Below are 26,707 nucleotides of genomic sequence, written 5' to 3'. Positions count from 1 at the left end.
TAATCACGGCAAAATGAAAGTAACAAACGAGATTGATTGTGCATTAATTTTTGATGAATGCCTTCATCCTGAGTGACTATCTCACATCATCTTCATATTTAACAAGTATTAGACATATTAAAAAAATTGATTCTTTATTACAGGCATCAGGAAAACAACATGCAACTTGTGATATATAAAAAGCTTATTACAATCCGTTGATAAATAAATACTAAACGCATTTTACGGCGTACAAGGCACGCAGGTTCGCATATTTATATACTACTTATAATATACCTATATAACTTACACAATAACAATATGCTGTAAAAGCAATATCTGGCTTAAAACCGATGTTTTTTTTCTACAGAAATTGCTTTTACTTCGCTAACATTCGATAAAAGCCTCTCCTATGTCTTACAACGTTAAAACGTACTTTACATGCACACATCCTTCTTACTTTATTAATAACGTTTCATTATTCATGTTTCTCGCAATTTATAAGTGGCGCTTCGAGTTGCGTCACCAAGATCAATAAGAGAAAGACAGCATCAATCAAAGTCTCACATGAAAACGGTAATGAGTTAAAAATATATAAAAACCGGCAGTCTATTATAAAGTCCGTATAAATGCCCAGTTCCAATCATTTCCGGTCGAGCTGACGAAATTCACATTCTCACCATTGGTTGTTCATGATTAATTAGGGCGATGCAAAACGTGCAGTCGAACGGAAATAGAAATCCCATGCAGATCGATCATCGACGATTGCAATTTAGTCACAAAATACAGAGCGCGTTTATCAAGAAAATGAAAAATATAAATGAAGTAGAATCGCAAATTTAACGTTAAAAATTTAATTAACGAATTTAAATTTTCAAAAACTCGATAAAGAAATTTAACTTTATATATGTAAAACTAGGTTTTGTAAGATATCAAAATGTAGATTCAATGTAAAGTTTCAAAAGTATTTGTCAAAAAATCTAAAGGAATTAAAAAATTGCTGAGTCATTAATAACCTATCTTTAAAAAACGCGAACTCTGTATGATATGCTATTTGAGTAATTACACGATATTCATAATATTAACACTGTACAGCTAAACTACATATTCTAAAAATATACATATAATGTTATTCTGAAATAATATGACTAGTACCAGGCTCTGCCTTAACTGAGCCGAGTGTCTCTTGGAAATTTCTTACTTCTTGGTAATACTGTTCGAGCAAAAACCCGCTACCTCCACTGAAACATACAATGCAATATGATTGTAAAAAAAAAAAAAAAATTGAAAAAATATATTTAAAATTTTACCAAACGGTTGAAATGCTCGAAACGCAATTATGTTAATGATAGAAAAATCTAATAATCTTCAATTAACGATTGATCGAACGAATTAATAATTGAACTTTTAATCAATCATGTGTTTGATTTCAGCAAAATATTTTTTTAATCGAAATTAAACTGAATAAAACAAAGCACAATAAATTTCTAAATTAGATGATTTCTTTTTTAATATTTTTTGGCTTATCCTTTTCTACGTATTTATTATAAATTTTTGATATTTTAAAATAACTATTTCTCTCTCATAAGTTTTATTAATATATTTTATAAGTATTTAAAAAATTTCCAATAAGAGCAGGTGTAAACTGCAGTTGATTCGTAAATCTTATTCCGGGTCTTATTGGCATAATTCTTTTTATATTTATTAAATGTACTTTGTGTAATCTCTATGATCGATCTATTGTTTCAATAATATACTTGATTATCATTTTACTTACTTTGACGCTCTTTCTCTCACGGGTGGAGAATGATTCGATGTTATTCTCCGGACAGGCGGTAAATCAATTAATTGATCAATACCACCCATGATAACATCAGCACCCACGCGTTTCCCCACTCGCCAGCGTTGGATCAACCACTTCATCCTGTGTATACTGACTATTACGATCACGACAATCTTGAAACGCACTTTCCTGCTGTGAGGTAGTCGCGTGTAAGACCGTTGATCTTGAGTCAGCTGCGCAAGCACGCATAGCGTGTTTTCTTCGCAATATTGATAGCTACCAATGGCGCACAGTAGGTACTTTTTCTGATAGCCTAACGCTTTCCGTCTGCTTTCTGCTCTTAGATATTTGCCATAGAAGTTTTGTAACTGAAATGTAAAATTCATAGTGTCACTATCTATTTTGCAACGTAATTATAATTAATTAATCTCTTCACATATATTATAATAAAAAATATAAGCATTTACATTAACTTAAATCACTGTTAATAACTTTTTGATTTCAAAATATTGAATATTGAATCATTTCAATTTTAAATATTAGATTAAAATAAATAAATAAGATTTTATACCCTTTCGGCAGGAATTTTTTGTTTCACAAGTTGCTTTTCGAGCAACTTTACCCGTTGCGACAATATTTCTCTTTGTGACCTCATCTTGCCGATTTTATCTTCAAGATTACTTTTCTCCATAACACATCTGTCAATTGTTTCATTTAGCTCCTTAATTTTCTGCATAAAATTCGCGGGATTGTCCCGGGCATTTTCAATTAAATCTTTGAGTTTCCTCTCTTTTTCTTTTGAAATTGTTAGTCTCGTATTAAGTTCGGTTTCTCGCTCTTTCAAGGCATCCACAGTGCGAATGAGCTTTAATTCCCGATTTGAGAATTCCTTCAGTTCCTGTTTCGCACGATTTAAGTCAATCTCCAACTCCATCCTAACTTCTCGAGCAATATTGATCTCCCTGCGTAATTCTTTGATGTCGTCCAGCTCAATGTCTCGTTGGTCTTCCTTCTTGCTTTCGATTAATATCTTTAGTTGTTTTTGTAAATAATTACAATCTTCTTCTCGTGCTTTCAACTCTTCTGTAATTCTCCGCAGATCCGCCTCTTGAATTTCTTTTAGGCCATTGGTTAATGCCAGACTGCTGATTAATCGTTCTTGTTCCTCCATTGCAATCTCTAACTTCTTCTTGTATTTACTAATCTCATTCTCCAATTTCTTTATATTCTCCCGTAGTTCCGCATTGTGTTCGCGACTTTCCTCGAGATTTCCGCTCGTTCTTAAATACAGAAGAAAAGATTAAAAAATAACATAGCACTTTTGAAACAACTTTAATTTTTTATAGTTATGTTACTTCTCGTAATTTGATTCTATCGGAATCAATTTCAATATTTGTCGAAAAGAGATTACAGGCAGATAAACATAAATAATATATAAGAATATTAAAATGAAAATATTTGAAAGAATAAATAAACGCATACCTCTCCGATTCGTCTTGCGCGGTTGCAGCAAAATTTGACAAGTTCCTATTGGCGTTTTCTATCAATTTCTTCATGGATGTCAATTGTGAATCAAGATTCATCTGTTGGTGTCTCATCGATGTTAGCTCATTACGAAGCCTCTCCTCGTTTTCCAGAGAAGCTTTCAATTTTGTCTGCAGGAACTCGATTGATTGAGTGTCCCGTATTCGCTCTACTTCCACCATCCGACGATGTTCTTCTATTTGCATCCTCAAGAATTTCACCGCGTTCCTCTCCGACACAAGTTCTTTATCTAGCTTGACTACTTTCTTTGCCTCCTCCGTTAAATCCGCTTTCAGTTGTAGGATACGATTCTCATATTCGGTGAGCTGATGTCTCATTATGTCTCGTTCGACTTCTAAATCATCCATTAGTTTCTTCAGTAACTCGGTGTCCTTGTAACCCTCATTTGTCCTTTGATGATGATTCTCTGTCACTCCATCTACAACTTCGTCATCCTTAATTACTTGCATAATTTGTTTATCCAATCGTGCAGAAAGATTCAATTCTCGCTGAACCATGTCCTCGATATCGCTATCATCTTGCGAGCGTTGCATAGAAACATTCTCCAATTCCTTTTGAAGCTTCTGTACTGTATCTCTGAGCTCCTCGTTTAGTCTGCGCTCTTCCTTCAGTTTTCTTCTCAATTCCACGATATTACCTGATTCCTTCATCTTGCTTTGAATAGTCTCCAATGCTCGATGCAGACTCTTACTATCGTCACTCATTTGCCTAATTACCTTGTCCTTCTCTTTTAGGAATTCCTGCAGATGATGGATCTCTTGATCTTTGTTGCTAGAAGAAGACGGCGAGGATGTTCCTGACTGAATGTCACTCATTCGTCTCGCCATTTCTTCCAATTTACGAATGACTTGATCTCGATTGTTCAAACCATCGGTCAGCCGCAGGATCTCGTCCTGCAACTCTGTGATTTCTCGCTCGCGCGCATGAACCTTTGTTTTAAATTCATACAGTTGCTTATTCTCATTTTCAATCTCAATATTACGCGTCTGAAGGGTCTCTAACGCGATGTCTTTATCTAGGACGAGCTCTTTGAAGCTTTGCAATTCTTGCAGCAAGGAATTGTTCCTTTTCTTCTGGTCCTTCTCTCTAACTTCGATCTCTCTTTTTAACTTCGTATTTTCTACGTTTAATTCCGTAATGATGCTTTCATTCACCTGCATTCTATCTTTGTGATCTTCGAGTTCGTCCGTCTTCAATTTCAGGATGTTCTCTATTTCCTCTAGATCTTTCTTTATCTTACTTTCCGATGCTTGAGCAAGCTCATATTGTCCTCTATAGAAATTTTTATCTCGCACCAAGTTATCAACTGTATCCTTAAATTCATCCTGCAAGTTCTGATACTGTTTTTGTAATGTAATCAAATCTGTCTCATATTTGTTCAAAAGGTCAGATTTTAAGTCTAGCTCTTGTTGTAGAACTTGCAACTGATTCGACAAATTTTCGATCTCTTTCATTTTTTCATTGAGTAATTCCTCAGCTCGTCGAGAATCTTCGCTGATATCGTTATTTTTGGGAGACGATAATTTTGACTCTTCTCCAGAACGTTGCAACTCCATTCCGGAGTGACCGACATTACCGTTACTGTAACTATGCGTCTGGGAATGCAAATCCAGCGGTGGTACTTGTGCGTGTATCTTATCTGCATCGACCATTGGTGTTTCTAAAGTGTTAAAACTGTTTGTCTGTAGCGTGTTCTTTGACACAGATGTAGGAACTTTAAAACTAGAGACATTATGTGATGTCGCAAGTGTTGTATTAGTCGCTCGAATAGCTTCCGGAAATTCTTCGCATTCCGAATGAATAGAGAGAATGTCGCTCAATGTTCGCGCACTGTTTTTTGCTTCTACTTGCTTCGTTAATTCTCGTAGTTGCACGTCATCTAAAGCGAGCGAGGAATAGGCGTTCAATTGTTTCTCCTTTTTGGAGAGTTGTTCCTTTAGATGATCGATTTCCTCATTCTTATCGGCTAGGATGGTGTCGATCAGTTGCGGTAATTCTAGTTGAGCATGTTCCTGTGTTCCAAGTTTTATCTGTAGCATTTTCTTTTCTTCTTGAACGATCTTCAATTGATCTTTTAATCGTTCGATCTTCTGTAGAGCGCCATTTACCGATTGCATAAAATTTTCCATTTCAGCTTCTTTCTCTGTTAACATCTGATTAGCTCTTTCAAGTTGAGCTTTCAACTCTTTCAACTCTATCTCTTTGTTAGTAATAGTTTGTTCCAAAGAATTATATTTTGCAGTAGCTTCATGCAACTGCAACTCTAAACGTGATGTCGCTTGTTTTTGAGCAAAAGGTGCGCTTTGTTTGTGCTCCTCTAAACGACCGCGCATCGCTTCAATTTGGAATAGTTGCTCGGATGCCGTCTGATGCAAGATCTCTTGTTCTGCTAATAGTTCCTCATTCTGATTTTTCATCGTTGTCAACTGCATTTCCAGATCCTTGATCCTTTTGAATGCTACTTCTTCCGCACGGGCGTGCTTCAGCATTTTGTCTTTCAGCTTGAGTATTTGATCCAGCGGTAGCATCGGTGGCGATGATGGATCGTCCGGAGTCAAACACCTCGTTGCGTCGATTTGTTCTCTGATCGAGACGTCTTCGCTCGGCTGACTCAAACTCAAGTTCGAACCACACATGTGAGCAGATTCCATCTCTCGAATTCTCTTATCTAATTGATTCTGCATCTCATGTAGTTCCGCTTTTATCTGTTTCAAAACGGATGAATTGACGTTAAAGTGCTCCGAACTTAACTTGTGCTTATTCAATTCCTCCTAAAACACAAAGTTATCCTGTAATTATCTTCATTTCATCATACATGTTATTTATGCATTTTCTCACTTTACTTACTTGCAAATGGTTGATTTGCTCGCTCAGATGTCTATTCTCGCTACCAGATTTGATAGCGTCCAGTTCTTGAACTAACTCCTGTTGATTCTTTGTTTGCGCGGTTATTACTGCTTCCAATTGATTAATCTGCATTTGCAAGGCTTCTTCCTTTTCACTCTTGACTTGCAGTTGCTGCTCCAAATCGCCAATAATGTCTCGCAAGACCCATATTTTGTCCACTGCAGCCTTCAACTCGCTCTCCTTTTCTGATCTCTTTGCCTCAGTGTCGGACATTAATGACGACATCTCTCTCATCTGAGATTCAAGAGCCTCCACCTAGATTATAAATCACATGTATATATATGCGAATTATCAACGGATCGATTTTACAGGATGTCACCTATATCTCCAGTCAAGCGTAACCCAACATGTAAAGCATGAGGAGACATGGTATGTATCATATCTACTTGTAATTATTTTAAGCTAATGTACAGTGGGTAAGAAATGGTAAGAAATAAAAATAATTGTATATCTAATTAATGATAAGAAAAATTATACTATTTTATTTAAAAAAATAAATAAAATAATTATATCTACAAGTAGTCTGAACTTTTTTATTACGCTATATTTAAGTTGTATTTACGTGTTACAAAAAAATGCAGATACATATTTATACCTTTATAAATATGTATCTATATAGATATAAAGTATTTAAATAAATTTTGCTAATTACGCAAATATAAACAAATAAGTAAACTGTAATTTATTACGCCTTATCAAACACTTTGACAAGCAAATGGGTACTTTTCTTACTCACTGTATGATAAACATAGAACCATAGCAAAAGTAAAAAATAAAAATTCAAAAGGTTAAAAAATAAAAGTAAATACAACACTCACAGCTGCATTGATGTCAGTTGTTTGAAGTTCAGGGTTGTCTGAAGTTCTTTCAGATGATAGCTCAGACTGCTTTGTGCGACAAACAGAAAACCAAAACCAGAGTGCAGAAAAAACTTGTGTTAATAGAATTAGTTGTGATGCGTGATACTAAATTGGCGATATTATTAATTTCCAAAACAATAACCCTTTTATAATTGGTAGCTAAACTTACATTCTATATTATATTGTTTTCAAAAGATTTTTAATTTTTAAAATAAGAAATCTGTTGGTCAAAGTGCATATTTTGTAGAAAAATTTTCGGATTATAGAATCCAGATTTTTTAATATAATGGAATTTTATCTAATATTTTTACTCGATAAACTATAATCCATTTTTCATGAGTTAATATACAGTTTTTCCCAGCAGTTTTTTTAAAATCTATGTTAAATGTTATAAATAAAATAAACCATAGAAACCTATAGTTAAGTTTTGGAAATGGCAGTCATTATGCCAGTTAAAATTTCCCGGTTAGTGCAATAATTACTATAGCGAATTAGGAAAGTCTGTATTAAATTAATTAATCCTTAATTAGTCATAAGTCAATTAGTCCATAGTATTTCTTTTAGATTCTTACTACTATCTTTAAATTTAAAAAATCAAAATTATATTTTTCTTTGAAGTTATTATCAGGATAATCACACCCTAAAAAATTTTTAACATTAAAATACTTTGTAATATTTAGCATATATCTTTTCAATTACCATTAACTAATTAAGGATTAATCAAGAAACAGTAAACCTTAAAGCTAATCATAGCGAGTGATTATAAAAAGCATATCGTGTTTATACTCAACGAAAATTTTTTTACATTAAAAAAATATCTCATCAGAAAATCAGAAAATAAAACGAAAGTTTTACCTCAGAAGTAATACGCATATCTCTTTCCTTGTCGCGCTCGCGTTCCTTGAGCTGTTCTTGCAAAAAGCGAATTTGCTTTGCAGCTTCATCTCGCTCCATTTCGCGTTCGCTCGCTTGCTCGTCCAGAAACCGACGCGTCGCTCGTAACTGCTTATCCGCTGCCTCAATCTAAACAAACGTAATACTAGTTAGAGATAATTATCGTATCCCATGCGCTACTACGCTCATGTAATAAAAGTAATTAACTTGAAATAGAATAGAATAATTAACTTGCTGAATTATTTAAGCAATACAATTTTAACTATAATTAGTTATATATTTTTATATACAAGAAAAATATAACTTAATTTTAATTTTTCAGAATTTAAGATTAAAAAAACTTTAATGGTAAAAAAATATATTAACAGTTGTAAAGAATTAGTGATATCAATACTTTAAATATTTTTGTATTTATATTTTAAAATCAATAAAGATAAAACTAAAAATTTTGAATATATATTTACAATTCTGAGAGAATATTTCCTCTAATAAGAAATTAATAGTATTAGTTTAATAATATTTCTAATTTTGGCTGATTTCATATTTCATCCGTATAGTAAAATAAAATAATACAAAGATAATAAAATGTGATAAAATATAAAGTTAAATTAGTAGTATATTCGCTCATTTATACACAAAAATAAAGATTATTTCGATGTTAAAGCATAAATATAATTATTTAATTTAAAAAATTAATATTTTTTGAAATTAAAGCATCAATATAAAAAATAGTTTTATTTTTTAAATTTTATATAAAAGCCAAAATGTATTTGAATACTGAATTAATTGCAAATTTGATGTTTCACAAAAATATTACTTTAATATGGAATTTTCGATCTAATGTAAAATAAGCGGTGACAAAGAAAATATATAACGCAAAAAGCATGTCTAATTATAGTGACATATTTAGACATCTACAATATAGCATGCAAGGCATTGTTACAACACGCAATAAATATTGGCAAACATGTAATAATTAAATGCAAACGAGTGAATAATTATATAAGCTTTTTAGTAACCATATGACAAATATATGTAATTATTGCTATATGGACAAATATTAGAAATGAGATATATATAAATGACATTTCAATGCAAACTTTTTTACTTCTTAATTACAATGACATATTATACATATTAATTTATTATAGCCGATCTGGAAATAACTTACGGACAGCTTTACAATAATATTAGTAATTCTATAATTTACCTTTTTGCAGCAAACCTTGTGAATGTATGGGGTAGGACTAGGTTCTAAAGGTACCTGCTGGCAAGACAATAGAACGCCAATCAATCTTTTAAAACCTGCATTGCAGAGCTCTGCACTTTTGTTTTGGAAAATGCTGCTTATTAATTAATCAAGTACTTGTTTTACTGACAAATAGTATTTTTTAATCATTTAAATTGCCATATGCATGCGCAATGTTTTAATTTCTGGTTGTTTTACAAATTACTGAGAAATATCGAATATTATTTTATACAGGGTGTATAAAGAAAAGTGAATATTAAATAAAGTGAGTTTATCTTTAAATTGCTGATAGGTTTAAAATCTAATTTAAAAAGTTTACATAAGACAAGAACTTCAATACCTATGAATCATGGAACATATAGATATAAAAAAAAGTCAATAAAAATAAAATTTAAATTAAAATTACAACCACACAGAGATATTTAAAGATTTATGATTCCAACACAGATGACACATCCAAGGGATTTTGGGATGAAAGAATCGAAATATTCCGCTTTCTTAAAACACTCTGTAGTGTGCATAATACAATTAGAAGTCATGCAACAATGCAACTGAGTGACAATAATAATAAAAACAATTTTACCTGTTGTTGTAAATCCTCTCTTTCTTTTCTTGCGTCATCTGTTAATTTGTCATTTTGTCTGCACAGCTCTTCTATTAATTGCAACAAATAAGATATATCTCCACCACCGTTAGATAACGCATGTCTAGCTGTGGTTTAAACAAAAATATAAAATGTTAAAAATATATTTGAAATAGAGAATAACTCAACACAATTTATATTTGATACAGGTTTAAAATTTTTTAATTCAAAATGCTGTTATAATCAATTTGAAATTAAAAGTATAAACATAAAAAAACAAATTAAAAAATATATCTTAATTTACATAAAAATCGTGTAAGAATTTACCTTTTTCTTGCACTTGTGAGAAATCTTGTAGCACAATATCACCTCTAGAAAGATCGCTTTCGCCATATCCTTCCGTGATAACTTCTTTTTTGTTTTCTGCACTGATCAATTTTCGCTGCAGTTCCAAAATATGTAATTTTAATTGTTCTATTTCTTCTTGATAATTTACTATCAAAGCCTCAGCATGATTCAATTTCAAGGAGAGCTCTTCGTTAATTTTGCTTGCTAAAAGATTCTCGTTTGATGATGATATAATCTTGTCCTCACCATCAGACGAGGATGAAAGGTTAAGAATTTGTGTGCTATCAGACTTCAAACGTCTCAAACATGTTTTCAGTTCTTTTTTTAATATATCATTTACATCTTCATCAATTGAACTCTGTAACTTTTTGTTATCGTTATTGACAATGGAAGTTATTTTACTCAATTGTGGAGCAAAATGAACTCTCTTGATCTGTTGATTTAGTAAGTCTTTATGCGGTGTTTCGGATAAAATACTGTTGTCGCTCTTGCTTAAATTTTCTTCAACCAAAGCGGATTCCGACAATTGTCTTTTTAAAACTTCGTGAAGCAGAGTGTTGTTAACTTCTTCTTCACAGACAGTGAAGTAGTTCTCCAATTCTTCAATTACATTCTTAAGAGTTACACATGTCTTTCGTAGATTGTCCCTGAAAAATGAAACATAACATATGCAATAAAGAGTCAAGTGACAGAAATCATATTAAACAAAAAATTATATGGATGTCTTAATTTTCTATCTGCTGAACTATAACATTTATTATTCATTTACCTTTCTTCCATGATATTTTTTGATGACACTCCAACAAGACCAACTTCGCGTTTGTCATCTGTATTCTTAAGTTTGGCAATTTCTTTCTGATGTTGCTCAAGCATTTGGGCTATAACGCAATTATATTCATCCTTTAGACGAGCTAATTCAGCGCCATGTGTTTTTTTCAACTCTTGGATTTCTTTCTTAGCATTGCACGTAAATTTATCTCGCAGTTCTAATAATTCAGTAGGCCAATTATCTTCCTTATCTGCTTCGACGGATAATAATGCCTGCACAATTATAACAGTCTTAATAAACATCTTCAAGTGTCTTCTAATAAGTCTCATATATCGAGAAAATGTTCATTAATCAAAGGTTTTCAGGAGAACATAAAAACACACATAAAGCAACATTCAAAAATGATTTTGTTCGACAACCAGAATAATTTAACCAGGTTTAATCTGTTATTTCGCACGTATTTCATTCTTAAGTCAGTTTTTACACATGATCCACATCTACCTGAAATTGTTCTTGAAGAGCGTTGACAATGTCCTGTCTAGCTAGCGCAATTTGCTCTTCTAGTTGATGATTATATGCATCACGCAGACTCGACAATTCACCGTTTTCCAGTGCTTCCCATTCTGTCTGACAATACTACATGCAAACAAGAAGTCACACGGCGGTATGTTAGTCACAGATAAATTTGCATTTCAACATAAGTTATTGAAAAACGGCACAAATAATCTATTTTCTCATTATTGCACAGTAAGGAAAAAGATATTAATTACAATGTACAAGATTATAGACATTACAGATCACAGGAGATCATGAAGATCAGATTGAGATGTACTAATGACAGGTAATACATAGTGATCACACCATGCGTCTATAGTTTTATACATAAACCTTTATACACCACACATTTAATGACAAGAATTGTAGTCAACGAATCAGTATTAATGAAACGGATATATCATTTTTTTCTTACCTGATGCACAGTGGGTACAATCAATGCATGCTCCAACTTCGCTTCGAGATCGCGAATTTGACACTCGTATAACTCCTTCTGTTCTTCGATCGTTTTCTCATGATCAGCTTTGATCTTCTGAATTTCATTTACTTTGTGTTCCAACTCCTGTCGTAACGCTTGGATGCTGTCCTCATACTCCGTCTCGAGACGTGCTTGATTTTCAGTATCTAGAACCTTGCTCCTCAGGGATTCTTCGATAGCACTAGGTGTCACCGCTCGAGAATTCGACACGTTCAAACAATCTCCGGCACCACCAAAATATAAATCGTCTGTTAGCTCCTCAGTTTCGCTATCATTATCGGAAATTCGTTTTGACTGTTGGCTGAAGACTTCTTCGGAGTACTGTTTTTCCATCTGCAAGCACTTTTGCTCAAAGTATGTCCTCAATTCCTCCATCTCTTTAGCATGACGTGCTTCGAGTTCAATTTTCAGATCGTTTAGGCTTGCATTACCATCCTTAAGAAACAAAAAATATAATTTAAACAATGTTAATTAAAAATCAATCTTATTTGATTATAGTTGATTTTAGCACTGATCTCCTGTGTGACTTTATATACATTTTCAATTTAATATTGCAATATTATTATTCTTGTTCAGCTTAAAATTGTTTTAAGACCAAAAATGTATTCCACGCACAGTATGGTAAACATGAAAATATATGTAAACATAATAGTTTTAAGGTCTAACCATGACTAAATAAAGGATGATCTCTAATTAATTATGTTTTCACATATTGATTTATGTTCTCCTTATTGTTTAAGTTTTGTACAATGTTAACAAATACGAGCACATAAATTATTCCAGAATAACAATAAAAATAACCTGCCTTGAAATTCTGCAGTAACGAACGCAATCTGTTGATTTCTTTGGCAGACTCTGCTTTAGCAGATTCCAGTTCTTCTTTATGTCGATTCATCAGGCCCTCGATTTCTTGGCTTAGCAATTCTTTCTCCACCTGTAAGTTTTCCAAAGGCCTTTGCATCGAGTTTTCACTGTCCTGTTGCTTTTGCAAAGTGACATTCTCCGCCGAGAATTGCGTCTTATCGGCGGCTATTTTCTCGCATAGCGCGTAATAACGAGACAATTTTAACTTAACTTCGTCCAAGCTCGACTCGCCTTCTAAAATTTGTTGTAATTCCTTATACAGGTTCTTGTTGTTTTTTAAGTGATCATTATCTGTTACTGCATCGTCAATATTTGATTCCAAAACTTTCTTTTGATTTGCTGCATCTTGATCTAATATACTATCATCCAAGCTCTGGTTTTCATTAAGAAGCTTGGAAATTGTGCTATTTAATGAAGTGTTAACCTTACTACTATTACTTATCGCTAAACTTTGATTCAATCTTTCTTCAAAATCAGCACATTGTTTCCACGCATGAGCTAATCCATCCTTCAATTGCTCACACTCCATTTCCTTTTTCTTTGCTCTTTCTATGATTTCAGCTAAATCTTTTTTATATCTCGCGTTCTCCGATTCTTTTTGCTCCGTTAGTAGCTTCAAACTCTCTATTTCCCGTTGTTGTTCCTCTATCCGCCGAGTTGAATCATGCTCGACATTTTCGTATGTTTTCTTCGCGATATTAACTTGTTCCAATTGGTCATTTGCTTTGGTTAAATTTGCCTCAAGAACACGAACTTTTTCAATCAATTGCCTCTCTAGCTCCATTTTCTCTTCGAGTTTTCGCTTTGTTAGTTGATGCTGAAGAACTTCCTCGTCGAAAGTTTTATACATTGTTTCCCCTAGTTCACTGACCGTGCTTACACTCGTAGCATCAAACCGCGACAAAGATCTCTCTATCTCGGATAGTCTAAGAGTTTTTTCATGCGTTTGACTATTTTCGATAATTGACTGTGCCGCGGAATACCTGCACGACAAATCGTCCAGTTTGAATTTCAGAGCATCGTTCTCCTGCTTTAGCGTAGCGGCATTCGCTAAAGCCTGTTCCAGCGATCGCTCAATACTCTCCTTGGAATCCAGAATACTCATTGATGTAATGTGCTTTGACGTCATTTCTTCCAGTTGAATTCTATGCAGTCTAATCCGTTCATTCAATAATTCCTTTTCCTTTTGAAACTCCAGCTTTTGCATGCGTCGTTCATTTTCCGCTTCAAATCTTAATTCATCGAGTTTCGCTTTGTACATATGAACTTCTGATTGAGCGACCTTCTGTGATTCTGCGTGATTTACCAATTCTAGTTTTAACGCCTCAACAGTTTTCTTATAGTGGGCTAACTGCGTCTGAAAGACAGATAATTCTTTGGCATGTCTGCTTTCCAAATCTGGCAATTCCTTGTTCAAACGATCGGCCAATACTTTGTTTTCCTCCTTTAACATTTTCATGCATTCTTCGTGCTTGACTTTTAAATTCATAATTTCAGCTTCATTCTTTGAGGTTAAATCCTATAAATATTTAAATAAATCAATACAGTTAGTTGATTTAATTGTTATAACGATATATAATAGTTTGTTTCACATATACAAATAGTACATTACTTTTCAAATTTGATAAAAATATTCATAAAATAGAAATGTGTAGTATAGTATTTTCAATTTTAATATAGTCTAAATCTAAATTATGAATTACAATACAAATTTAAGTTTTACAAATATAGTCTAAATTATAAATAACAATATAATTATAAATTATAATATAAATTTCTAGTTTATTTTATGAGTATTTTTAGCAAATTTTAAAAATCATTTATGTTTATACATGCAAGCAGGAGTTAATCGTACAAAAGAATATTATCATAAAATGCTTACTTTTAATTCTTGCTGATGACGTACTTCATTGGTATTTGTTACAATGGTAAACTTGTTCAATATATGCTGCATATCTTGTTTGATTTTGTCAACGCGGGCCTCATATTGTCGTTGTTGCTCCAATTGTTGATCAATATTCAGATTCTTCTCTGCGGCGCCAATGCGAATTTGTTCATTTAGATTATTTATTTGTACTTTATAATCGTTGATTTCCGCATTTCGCGTTTCTCTCTCCATCTCCAACGTTTGCACGTGCTTACGAATATCCGTTAAATGCGTATTTAATCGACGAATTAACGCTTCCTGATCGTTCATTGTAGTCTCTAAAACTTCAATCTGAAACATTCAAATTCAACATTTAACATTTAAAGATTGCTGCATCAAACTGCATTATAACTTTCTGTCTCGTTCTCGCCAAACTTCAAATGTATATCTGTTTTATTTTAACCACAATAAGTGCGTATTAATTTAGCTATGAAGAACAAACGTCTAATAAGGTTATTAATAAAATGTAAATGTATAAAGCGTATCACTTCTCTCACCTTTTGTTGCAAATTCATATTGTTTGTCACAGGGTTGTTCAACTGTATGGAGTTTAGGGCATTAAGTTGAGCTGTTACAGTATCTCTAGCAGATAACGCTTGTTCTAAAGATGATGTCAAATGTTCTATTAGGTTGTCGCGTTCATTTACTGCCTTTTCAAACTCCTGTAACTGTTAAAAAAAAAACAAGGCATAACATTAACATTATATATATATATATATATATACCAGCTTAATAAGAATACATATAAACATTTTTATGATTAAATTAAATAGTTACAATTTAAAAATCTCAATTCTCAGTTTTATTATCAGGAAACCTTAAAAGGATCTAAAATTAAGGTTGAAACATTCTAACTCTTTAATTTAATAAAAACTACCAGTTTGGTTAACAAAAAGGAAGTTTTATCTTTATCAATTATTATAATATTATAAGGAACAATTTTATTTTTATATTTTACCAATTAATGTTAGAGTTGAAATTGCAATTTTTATTATATAAAAAAGTGAGAGTTAAATAATGAATATCAAAATTATAACAATTTTTAAAATACATATACATTCTACTAATATTCATACAACAAACATACTCCCACTTGAAGATTAAAAAAAATTATATTTATAGACAAAGATATAACATACTTTCATGTGATAAAGAGATATAATATCTCTCCCATGTATACTGCTATTTTGACTCTGAGATGAATTTGGGGAGCATGTCTCTGCTCGTAAATGATCGATCTCTGCATTTAAGGCTCCGACTATTTCTTCTTTCCCATGCAATAAGTCTTCGAGTTCAGCAACTCGTCCTGCAAGTCCCTCCAAATCTGCATCAGCCTCTCCCTCGCTAATGCTAACGCTGCTGTGTGTTATATCTCTTGAGGATATGCCTTCAATTATCTAATACATCAAAGAAGAAAAATATACTGTAATTTATGTGGAAATGCAGTAAATCAAGTGCACAATCGGACATGCAAATTATTATTTCTTTCATCTTACCCCAGACTCCTTGAGCAGCACGGACTTGTCATTGTTCAACGATTCTTCATCAGAATGTTCCATGTTCTCCACATTTCCACTATTGTCCTTGCCTGATCGTTTTGCCTTGTACTTCTCCAACTGCAACAATCAAGATACAGTCATATATTTAGGCGTTGACAACAGAATGCAAAACGCTCTTATGTGCGAAAGGGGACATTTATTATACTGTCTCCTCAAAATAGAGATAACAAGAAAAGAAGGACAACGCGCACAATGTAACATTAACAATGTAAACAAACAAGGAATCGCTCCAATTGTTGAAGCAACCAGGAAGGATGAACAATGGGGAGAATTCAGTAATGAATGTGGGAAACAGAAGGAAAGGCGCGCTCACCATTTCTCTGCCGGCCTCCAGCGAGCGTTTTCTACGCTCGTCCTCGTCCTGCGTCGCGCTCATCTCGACGAAGATCACGGGTACATGAAGGGCGCAAAACAAAGTACTCGTCACACGTCTCCAGCTTATTAGTACCCGCTACATTTCAAATTTGACACCTTACGCTCGATGGTCTCGGTCGCCAGCTGTCATACGGCCACTCGTGCCGCGATAACGCCTGCCTCGCCCGATCAAACAATAAAACCACACACCTCCAAGGAGCGGTCGGAATTAATAAAATGTTCAACGAGAGCGGTTGGAAAAGCGGTTAGTCTAAAACGGTCGCGCGTCAGACGTGCCAACTTGAACAGGAAGCTCGAAAATTCGATTTTCAAACTGTCGATGAAACTGTCGATAATATCGCTCGCGACTTTACCGGCACTCTCATGATCAAACAGCGACGAGATAATCGCTCGATCGTTTGTTGCAGCTTTTCTTCACAAGCGGAATTTTTTACTCGTAAAATATGCATAATCTATATTATAATGTAAACTACGTGAATTATGTTATTTAATAAATTCAATAAACTATAGACCATAGAAAATTCAAATTTTATCAGAAGTAATGAAAAGTGTTTTATTATTATCTATAATGTTTAACATTAGGTATTATTACTTTACCAATATTAAAAGCAGAGCAAGTTTTTAATTGCTATACATACAACTTGTTAAATAATTATAATTAGTTTACTTTGAAATGTACGAATAACACGTAGATAGAATTTTTTTCATCTGTGCGAATATTTTTTCAATCTTTTATAAGAAATTATTCGCTAATTTATAAAACTATTTCAACTTTTCTTGAGAATTCCTTAGCAAGTAAACTTTTTTTTGCTGAACTTCACTTATCAATTTACTGTGAACAGCATAAACAACATAATAATGCGTTGAACTATAATCTTGGTATTCTTATAACTGTACGTACTTATAGCGGTACAAGAGTTCTGGGAAACTTGCGTGTTTGCAATATCTCGTATCAATTTTTCTAGTTGATATTCAGTTAATATTCCATGAAATCTGAAAGCCACGAATATAAATACAGAGCGGAATCGTGTGCAACTTTTATGATAAAAACTTTTTCCAGAATTTTTATATAAATTATAGAATACTTTTAAAAAATACTGAGAACATCTTTTCTTAGAATTTTTTGTATATATGTAATTTGTGTAAAAAATTAGAGAAATTTTTAAAAATTATACGGAAATTCTAAAAGCTTTAAAAAAATTTTCAATTATCTCTAAAACTATTTACTTTAAACCCTTATGAAAAAATACTATTGGACTATTCGCCAAAAAACTACTAAAAACTGCAAAATAAACTTGGAACTAATAGTAATACTATTGGACACACTATTAGTTTCAATAGTTTTCAGTAGTTTTTTGGCGAATAGTCCAATAGTCCAATAGTATTTTTTCATAAGGGAATTCTTTAAGCGCATATATGTATTGCAACAAAATTATGTAATTCGATATCTTTTCTACGTTAGGACAGCTGCTACACAAAGCTATTCGATTATCTGATAAAAGAATGATAAATGTACGTGAATTATCGTATTCATTCGGTGTTCACAAAGTGAAAATTTATTCTGCAGTTCACACTTTCTCTACAGAATTCACAAGGAATAATAAATTGCGCAATTGTATCACTCATATCGCACTATTAAAATCATAAATTATGTATCGCAATATATATATATATATATATATATATATATATATATATATATATACACACACACAATATCACAATCAGTTAGTAGATCTATTTCTAATAAAACTTGCAATACATAGAATATCGAAAAAAGCATTAATTTAAGTTTAATAATAATATTCAAAACAATTCTCAATTTTTTTGTGATTAAATTATCGAATTATTTGAAAATTGTAAGAACAGAGATTTTTTAATGGCCTTCAAGATACAGATTGTCAATTGCAAGAGTCACTTGTTAGATACGCGAATTACTATCAGATTTATATTATCAGAAACAGCAGATTTTCCGTATATATAGCTCCGGATAATAATCCGACACGTCGTTTCGCAATTTTTTTTTACGCGCATGCACTCCTACGCATCGTTCCTGCGTGTCTTAATTCGATCGTTCCGGTCTATCAAGAATCGAGCGCGGCGAATAAGAGATAATGCGAAATTTACGAAGCGTAAAGGTAGTTCAATTCGCCTCTATTTCGACGGAAGTTCCTGCTTTACAGACACGCAGCCATTTGCGGCTGTAACGGCGGCTTCTACTGTTCTTACTATATGGGTGGACGCTTTTAACGAGCACTCGCAATGATGTGTCACGCACATGTGTGCGATGTAAAATTGTGCGTAATGCCCGTCGCGGAGACGGAGAGTTCGGCGCTCGATTTATTCGCTCCAAATTTCTGCTGATACACACGAAAATTACGAAAGCACCGGCAAACGTGCTTCCGCGAATGGTGCCGAAAGTTGAAGTTGCAGCGGTAAAGTTTAGCGATTTAAACTTCCCCATTCCGTAAAATAAAGTATTGCCACATTTTCACTTATATATAAGCAAACTTAATTAATTATACGTATATAATTGATCGAGCTTATACGTAATGAATGAAATGAATAAAGTGAGTAAAAATAAAAATTATAGTAATAAAATTTAAAAGCCAAACTTTTATTTAACAAAACAAAATGCTATCGTTTTGTTATCGGTTGTATTTAAATAGTCTTAATTAATTACAGACATTATACACATTAATCAACTTGCTTCAAACACAAGCTGTGATATTGCGAGTGGATGGATTTTTCGAGGAAATAAAGTATCGATAAATAACTGACAAGTTGGGCAAGTAGCGATTAAAATCGCGTTTAATCACTCAAGAAAATGAATCATTAACGGTCGATCGAGGGAAGAAATTGCGTTACGAAACACCGTTATCTGTTTCAATATCAAGTACCAAACACGGAAGACGCGTTTAGCCGATCTTTCAATTCGCCACTTTTCCGGTTCATTAACGATCCAGACGCTGGCTCGAATCGATAGACAGATCACCATTGAATGAGAAGATTGCACGGCGCTTGATGCAGGCACATATAGCGATCGAGTACAATTGAATATTTATTTAAATACATCTTGCGGTCACTTATCTCTTAACGCGGGGGAGGGAGGGGGGGATTAATGACTCGCTCTAATGATCCCCGATCGACCCGCGGATGCGCTGTGTCATTCGAAAAGCGGAATGCGCTTACGATTAACGAAAGTGACTCATCACACGCGGCCACGGTGGTCGTCGACTGCTGGGTAGTTTTGCAAACTGTTATTACGCATAATTTTCGATCGCTACTGCACGTGTCAGGCGCTTGCCGCCAATAATTCTCAGTCATCCTGCGATCCAGGGGATTTTACATTGTAATTCGGTGGCAGAGAGAAACTGCGCTTCAACGGCCTCAGTCGACTGTCAGCCACCGTCGCAGATCGAAGAAATCTTATTTGTTCCTGTTATCAGTGGGTGTCGGAATTTTCCGTATTTATCACGTTTGTCTTTCTAAGGTTTACAAGTTGCACAGATTTGAATAGAAATTTCTATTCTCGATTCGACAGCATTTGAGCTTAAAAGCATTCTAATGATAATCATTGGCTAATAAATACAAGCCAACAATTATTAGCTTTTGAAAAAAAAAATCTTTATATCAAAATAGAAGTCAAATTATATCAAATCGACTAACAAAGTTAGATCCGCTCTGATATAATTTGATCCTTGATGTGAAGATTTTTCCCGAGTTGTTATTTTTACAAGGTTTCAAATATGTGAAATACAGACGCTGTTCTATTAAAAACACACGGCGGTTTAATTTTGTCGAATATTAGAACGGACGGGAAGTAAGCATGTGTACGTAAGATGAGGTTGATCCTTGAGAAAAGGGTCAACTTTTATTAGCGAAAACGTCGAGGCACTAACGTTTCTGCCTTAACTCTAAATCATACAAAATAATAGGCTCTTTTATATTAACCTGACGCAAATAAGTAACGGGACGTTATTCTACTCAAATACTCGAAATACTTTGACGATACTTTAACATGCTAAAATACCAGAGATCTTAAATAAACATTAATAAAAAGCAATCCTCTCTTTCTCTCTCTATTTTTGATGAAAAAGTTAAAAATGTGCGCGATAAATTCGAAGATATCCGAGGGTGTTTTGATTGCGCAAGATTGCTCATAAGCCTATCACGCGGGGCGAAATTCATCCGGAATATAAGGTCATTGCACCAGTCAATGATCAAATAAAAACAACTTAACATAATTACATATTCAGATAAAAAATGACGATTTTAATTAAATCTATACACGGTAAAAAACATTTTGTATTTGTGTTAAAATTTTCCTGTGCGAAAAGTTTTGTGTTGAATTTTTAGCACATATATGTGTTAATTTAACACATCATCATAAATGTTACTTATATTTTTGTATATTAATCTTATATTAAATATTTTCAAGAGTTAAAATAACACAATTTTTATTTATAATGTAAATACGTAAATTTTTGAAGACATATTTTACATGTTAAAGTGAAAAAATAAACTGTGTTAGTTTTATTTTTGTAACAGTTATCATATGTTAAACGGACGTACTTTTTATGTCATTAATCATAAAGATTTCGCTGTCTTCTATTGTTTGGTTCCCGCCAAGGTTTTTAATACATAAATTATGTCAATTTAACATTTTAATTTCATAGAAACCATAAACAACTACTTTTTTCAAATCTTAAAATAACATTTTGTTTTAGTTACATATAACACTAAACATATCTCAGTAAAAACATTTTTTATTAAAAATTTATTATAAATTATTTGTGTTTTTTTTTAAACACATTTGCATTATGTTAAATTTGAACGGATAAACCAGGATACGTGAAATGCGTTAAATTTAACACCAAATTTTTTACAGTTTATGAAAATTAGACCTAGAAGGTATCAATTAATTTGCAATCTGCCGTTCCGAAGTCTCGATATTTTTCTCGAAACAGTCGTTCACTGTTCAGCTAATTCCGGGACGTTAGAACCGGAAGAGGCGGAGATTCGGTCCCACGGGGGGTCAGGGACAATCCCGGGGTGGCAAGGATTGGCGTCCAGCTGGCCGAGGAGTAGGCGGAAGCTGTCGATCGAAAAGCTCTCTCGGCCGGTCGGTTTTAGGATCCGGCCGTGTCGGTTTCGCTCGTCGTGCGTGCCGGCTGCGCTCCGTTCGCCTCCTTTGCGCCTTTGCGGTGACCGTCGACTCCGGTCCCTCTCAGTCGCGGCGGTGGCATCCTGCTCGCAACACACACGCGCTACGGCAGTCGCCGCCGCCGCCGCCGCTGTTGTTCCGCGCTGGTTTTTAATCAGATTGCATTTCCGGCGTGGCTGCGAGGGGGTTTGCTCTTCGGCCCTCGGTAAGCCTCTCCGCTTAGTCGCGCGCGATTGCACGACGGTCGGCGTCGCGTTTGCCAAACGTTAAGAAAGAAAAACCGGGTCCTCCTTATCGCCCTCCCCTTTTAATAAAACGCTTCTGTCGCGCGTGCACCGCGGTAAAGAGTGGATCGCCTTGGGGAAGTGCGGGTGAGGGAAAACCGGTCGGGAAAAAGTGCCGTTCGTATTTTTACATATGTCAAATTGAGAACCGTCCGAGGCGAACTTGCAAGAGGAAAGGGAAAGAGAAAAGAAGAACGAAGCTCCGGTTTTCTTTTTCTCTTGCGGGGACAGTGGCTTCTTTTTATTCTCCTTCTCTCCCGAGAAAGCGGCGGCTCCGCTTTGGCGTTTAAATCGGTCCGCTTAAAATAGCTTAATATAGTGATCGGTAAGTCGGTATATCGGCCGAATTAATAATCGGCAATGGACCGCCTGGTGGGCGCGAAGGAGAGACGTCACGAGAGTCGCGCTCGTAGTTTGTGTCTCGCCTATGTATACATATAAAATACATAAGTGCGAATACAAATTGTGCGGTTTCGCGCGCGAAGGCTTACGGTTGCCGGGAGGGTGGAGTATAGGTGTAAGCCGCAAATACGCGGTATGTATTTCGTCGTAAAAGACGAGACGTGCAACCACCACGTGTGATGTGCGAACGGAAACGGCGTGTGTGGCATTGACGAGCGAAGTCGGTCGGTCGAGCTTCGAAAAGTAAGTTTCTCCTTCGAGAGGGAGATTTATTTTCTCTCCTTGGTCGCATTCCGCGGACGCGCGATCGATTTTGATAAGACGACACAATGAAACGTGCCTTCTGTTTACCCTTTTCCTCCCTCTCCGCCGAAGAAATCCGTCGTTTCTTCCGCGGAAGAACGTGACGCGATGCGTCCAACAAAATCAACGTCAGTTGAGCGTACGGATGTTCGCTGTTGTCCCCGGTGAGAGATGATTTTACTTGCTTCAGTAATACTCCAGCAATCACACAGAATAATCCCCCCGTGCCTCAATTTGGTTTTATAGAGCGACAAATATTTGTCAAACGTGAAGACGTAGGCCTGCAACATCGGTCTCAATTTCACGTATTAATTCTGTTTAATAAGTTTTAATTATTATTAAATATTCGCCATTTACCCAAACTCTGCGGAGACTCGACTGTAAGCGAAGTAAACCACTTGATTTTCCCTTTGGAGGAAAAAAGAAGATATACACGGGGAGAATTTTCTCTTAAAAATTACCCTTAAAATGGTGATAATTGCGAGATAACGTGAATCTCGAATTAAGCCTCGATTTACTAAAATTTTGTTAAAAGTATAGTAAAATTCTTCAAGGTTCGCGTTGTCTCACTATTACCACGATTTTAAGGATAATTTTTAAGAGAAAATTCTCTCCGTGTATTGTTTCTCTTTCAGGTATCTTTAAAAAAAAACATGTTTACATCTTTACCTTTTGTAATAATTTTTCAGCGGCTAACGTTTCAAAAAAAAAAGAAACTTTGCAAGTTGAGTCGGGCAGGAAATAAAGCAAATAAGAAGTCGCATATGTGTCAAAGTTAAAACGTTAAAATGTATTCTGGTCTTCAACGATTTTTACAACCAAGCTCTCGGTGATGCACGATAATCTCCCCGTCGTCGTGTTGTTCAATCCTCTAGTTTGCTGATGCGGTTCATTCAACCGGCGATCGCAATGAACAGCAGGGTTAGTGCACCTTCTCACGACGCTCCTGTTTCTAGCGTCGGGCATTTCTTCAAATCTCAATGACCACACAGCTGTGCCTCTCATAGCGACGTATGACGTTGCGAATTAGCAGTTTTCCAGAAAGAAGATCATCTGTCGCTTCTCCGTCGCTCTACTCATCGGGCACGCTTAAAGCTAGAGATAAGAGCAGAGAGAGAGAGAGAGAGAGAGAGAGAGAGAGAGAGAGAGAGAGAGAGAGAGAGGGGGGGGGGCACTCACGTATCTCGGTACTTTAAGTCACCGAAGAAAATACATCCGCGTGATGATAAAATTCCGATCAATGACGCCAGCAACACTCGAAAGAAAATCCACTTGTGCGGGCTCCCATACAGCACCGAAAGATTACAAAAACATTGCAGAAATCTTACATTGAAATATTGTAATATTCCGTGGACGTTGCGAAATGTTTCTGCAATGTTACTGCAAGCTTGCGGCAACGCTGAAATGTCCGCCCTGAGAAATATTACAATGTAAGACTGCTGCAATGTTACGGTGCAATGTATTTGATGCATTGAAACGCGTTGCTATAAATATATGCATAACACGCTTCAAATTTGGTAGATAAACTTTGAGAATATATAAAGACAAGAGAGATAAAAAGAAATTTGTTGCAATTTGTGCAACTTTATAATCTTTTTGCATCCAAAATTCGGATAAAAAATTGTGAATTTACGCAATTGCAATGAGTTTTTTTCTTATTTCTCTTGAATATTTTTATATACTCTCAAAGTTTACCTATTAAAATCTAAAATATATTAGAAGCATAGTAGAAAATTAGAAAATTATTATTACATTTTAATAAATTTATAAAAATATTTATAAAAATAAAAACTTACACAATATTTTATTATCTATGTAGCATTATTTTAATTAAGTAGCATTATTTTAGTTATTGTCAAAAGCAATAATATTAATAAATACATATATATGAATATATATGAATTTCCTAGCATTAATATTTATAGCCAATTAATTATACTTTTTGAGATTTATAATAAAACAGTAAATTGTACAATTTATCATGTATTAATTGCACAATCATGTATGATAATTTTATTTTTTATTAAAAAAATTGTTCAATTTACTGTTCTATTATAAATCTCAAAAAGATTATAATCTTTGGTATAAATATTGCACACAAATCCAAATATTTAAATTTCACAAAACTATTTAAAAATGTCACAAATGTCTTCTTACACGAAGTTGCACGTATATTTGGAACACTTGACGCATGTTTTTTAATATGTATATTTTCAGAATTTTATTATATTTCTGCAACATTACTGGAACATTTTGACGTAATATTGATATTGCATGTTTCTGAAACGCAATGTTACATTGCAACTCGTAATATTGTAACGTTGCAGCAATGTTGCTGAAAGCTTCTATGCTGTATGCTTACACGCGCGCGCGATAAGATCAAGAAATTCGGTAAGAGCCGTCGGTATTCCCACGGGGGGTCTGGTAGACCATGAAATAGAGTCATCCGATGAACGGCGAAACGATTCGCCGTGGTCCGGTGTCGCGCGAGAGTCGATGACTCCTCTACGGTCATCCCCAGCTTACCGGTCGATCGGACGGTCTCTCTTTCTTTCTCTCTCTCTTTCTCTCTCTCTCTCTCTCTCTCTTTACTGGATCGTCTCCCCTCGATTCGAGTCATGACCGCGGCAATCTGGCCGCAGCCGTCGTCAGCGGTCAGGCGAATGATTTCGCGCGTCTCGCCCTTGTCTGTGGGAACAATTAGCAAGAGCGACATTCCCTCTCAGAGTCGAGAAAGCTTCATTCTCTCCTGCGCTCTCGGTGATCGCCGCGGCTTGATATCAACGACATGCACTCCTCGTGTCGCTAATGTAAACCGACGATATGCACTCCTTGTGTCGCTAATGTAAACCGACATTTCCGCGACCGGCTGACCGTATCGCGTTTCCAGACACCCCAGGTTTAGTTGTTTTAGAAGACGCCTTCAAACACTTTTAGAAACTCCACCTTTCAGGAGAATTGCCTGTGGCGTACGAAATTATTTTGTGAATATTCTTTCGGTGTTTTATACACTAAATGTTATTATAAGTTGATATATAAATTGATGTTAAAATAAGCGGGCAAATGGTGCTTATGACGTTTTCTTCGATATTTATTGGGTACAAAAAGATTTGATGACGTGATGACGAAATATACGTTTCTGTAAAATTTATTTCCTAAGAATTTTATTCTATAATTTTTTTATTTAATTGATTTATTCACTAAGAAATTTTATTTCGCCGTATTTAAGTAAAAAATAAACAAGTTATATTATAAATATACATCTTAATTTTTTTAAATACCTTTTCTTAAAAAGTTTTTAAAAAGTTATTAATGTCATTTAAGTGAGTAATAGATGTTGTAACTTTTTAAAGAGAAATTATTATACATTTAGTTGTGAATTTTGAAAAGAAAATGTAAAAATGTTTCAAAGTTATAGGTCAATATAATTAAATGTACATTAATATATATTTTTAATGTATTATTGTATGATTTGTGTATTAAATACATCTATTAAGAATGTAATTTTAAGAAATTATTAAAAAGGTATTTATAAAGTTTGTTAACGATAATATTTCGCTTTGTTCCGATATATCAGCAATGATTAAAAGATAATGTAAATTTACATTACAATAATTACAAAAAGGTTAATGTAAAAAACTATCTACAATTTTATTAAGTCGTGTTAATCTCCAAAACAATTTAATTGCAAATTTCATTCCATAATTAGGACTCGATCCATAATTGAAACCGTTACGTTAACACCTAACGGAGGTAAAAATAAATGGTTTAAAAATAGGATATAATGGGATTCGTGAAAGTAGCAAAGAAAAATAAATAAAGCAGCGACCATGAGTCAAGCGTGGTGCGTGGTGCGCGAAAATAACTTAATGCCAA

The 26,707-nt window shown here is 34.2% G+C and overlaps 2 protein-coding genes across 12 annotated transcripts in view; one reads left to right on the top strand and one right to left on the bottom strand.

The window, feature by feature from the left end:
* Positions 1 to 117: 117 nt before the first annotated feature.
* On the bottom strand, positions 118 to 16,990 carry LOC105829902 (A-kinase anchor protein 9). Of its 7 annotated transcripts, none has more exons than XM_012668976.3 (19): positions 16,614 to 16,990; positions 16,238 to 16,357; positions 15,881 to 16,138; positions 15,239 to 15,409; positions 14,697 to 15,032; positions 12,756 to 14,333; positions 11,888 to 12,385; positions 11,419 to 11,553; positions 10,918 to 11,189; positions 10,128 to 10,795; positions 9,801 to 9,928; positions 9,179 to 9,235; positions 7,930 to 8,097; positions 7,033 to 7,101; positions 6,155 to 6,469; positions 3,245 to 6,078; positions 2,334 to 3,042; positions 1,757 to 2,130; positions 118 to 1,220 (listed from the first exon to the last, which is right to left on the bottom strand). In XM_012668976.3, the coding sequence occupies exons 1-19, from the start codon at positions 16,674 to 16,676 to the stop codon at positions 1,109 to 1,111; spliced, it is 8,865 nt and encodes a 2,954-aa protein (XP_012524430.1). In that variant the 5' UTR covers positions 16,677 to 16,990; the 3' UTR covers positions 118 to 1,108. The 7 variants fall into 7 exon arrangements, with proteins under 7 accessions (XP_012524430.1, XP_012524431.1, XP_012524432.1 ...); XM_012668977.3 differs by having other exon boundaries at positions 7,033 to 7,098; XM_012668978.3 differs by having other exon boundaries at positions 9,179 to 9,232.
* The window catches only part of LOC105839213 (chondroitin sulfate synthase 1), a 36,098-nt gene continuing 15,858 nt past the window's right edge, over positions 6,468 to 26,707 (top strand). For 2 of the 5 annotated variants that reach the window (XM_012685369.3, XM_012685367.3), the window contains exon 1: positions 21,437 to 22,047. The gene's annotated coding sequence lies outside the window, so the exon portion shown is untranslated. Of the gene's footprint in view, positions 6,584 to 21,436; positions 22,772 to 26,707 lie in introns of those variants that run through there. The other 3 variants (XM_012685365.3, XM_012685364.3, XM_028189374.2) reach the window with 2 other exon arrangements.

The sequence above is a fragment of the Monomorium pharaonis genome, chromosome 4, assembly GCF_013373865.1.
Source record: "Monomorium pharaonis isolate MP-MQ-018 chromosome 4, ASM1337386v2, whole genome shotgun sequence".
Classification (NCBI taxonomy): domain Eukaryota; kingdom Metazoa; phylum Arthropoda; class Insecta; order Hymenoptera; family Formicidae; genus Monomorium; species Monomorium pharaonis.
This window is presented reverse-complemented; position numbering and strand designations above follow the sequence as displayed.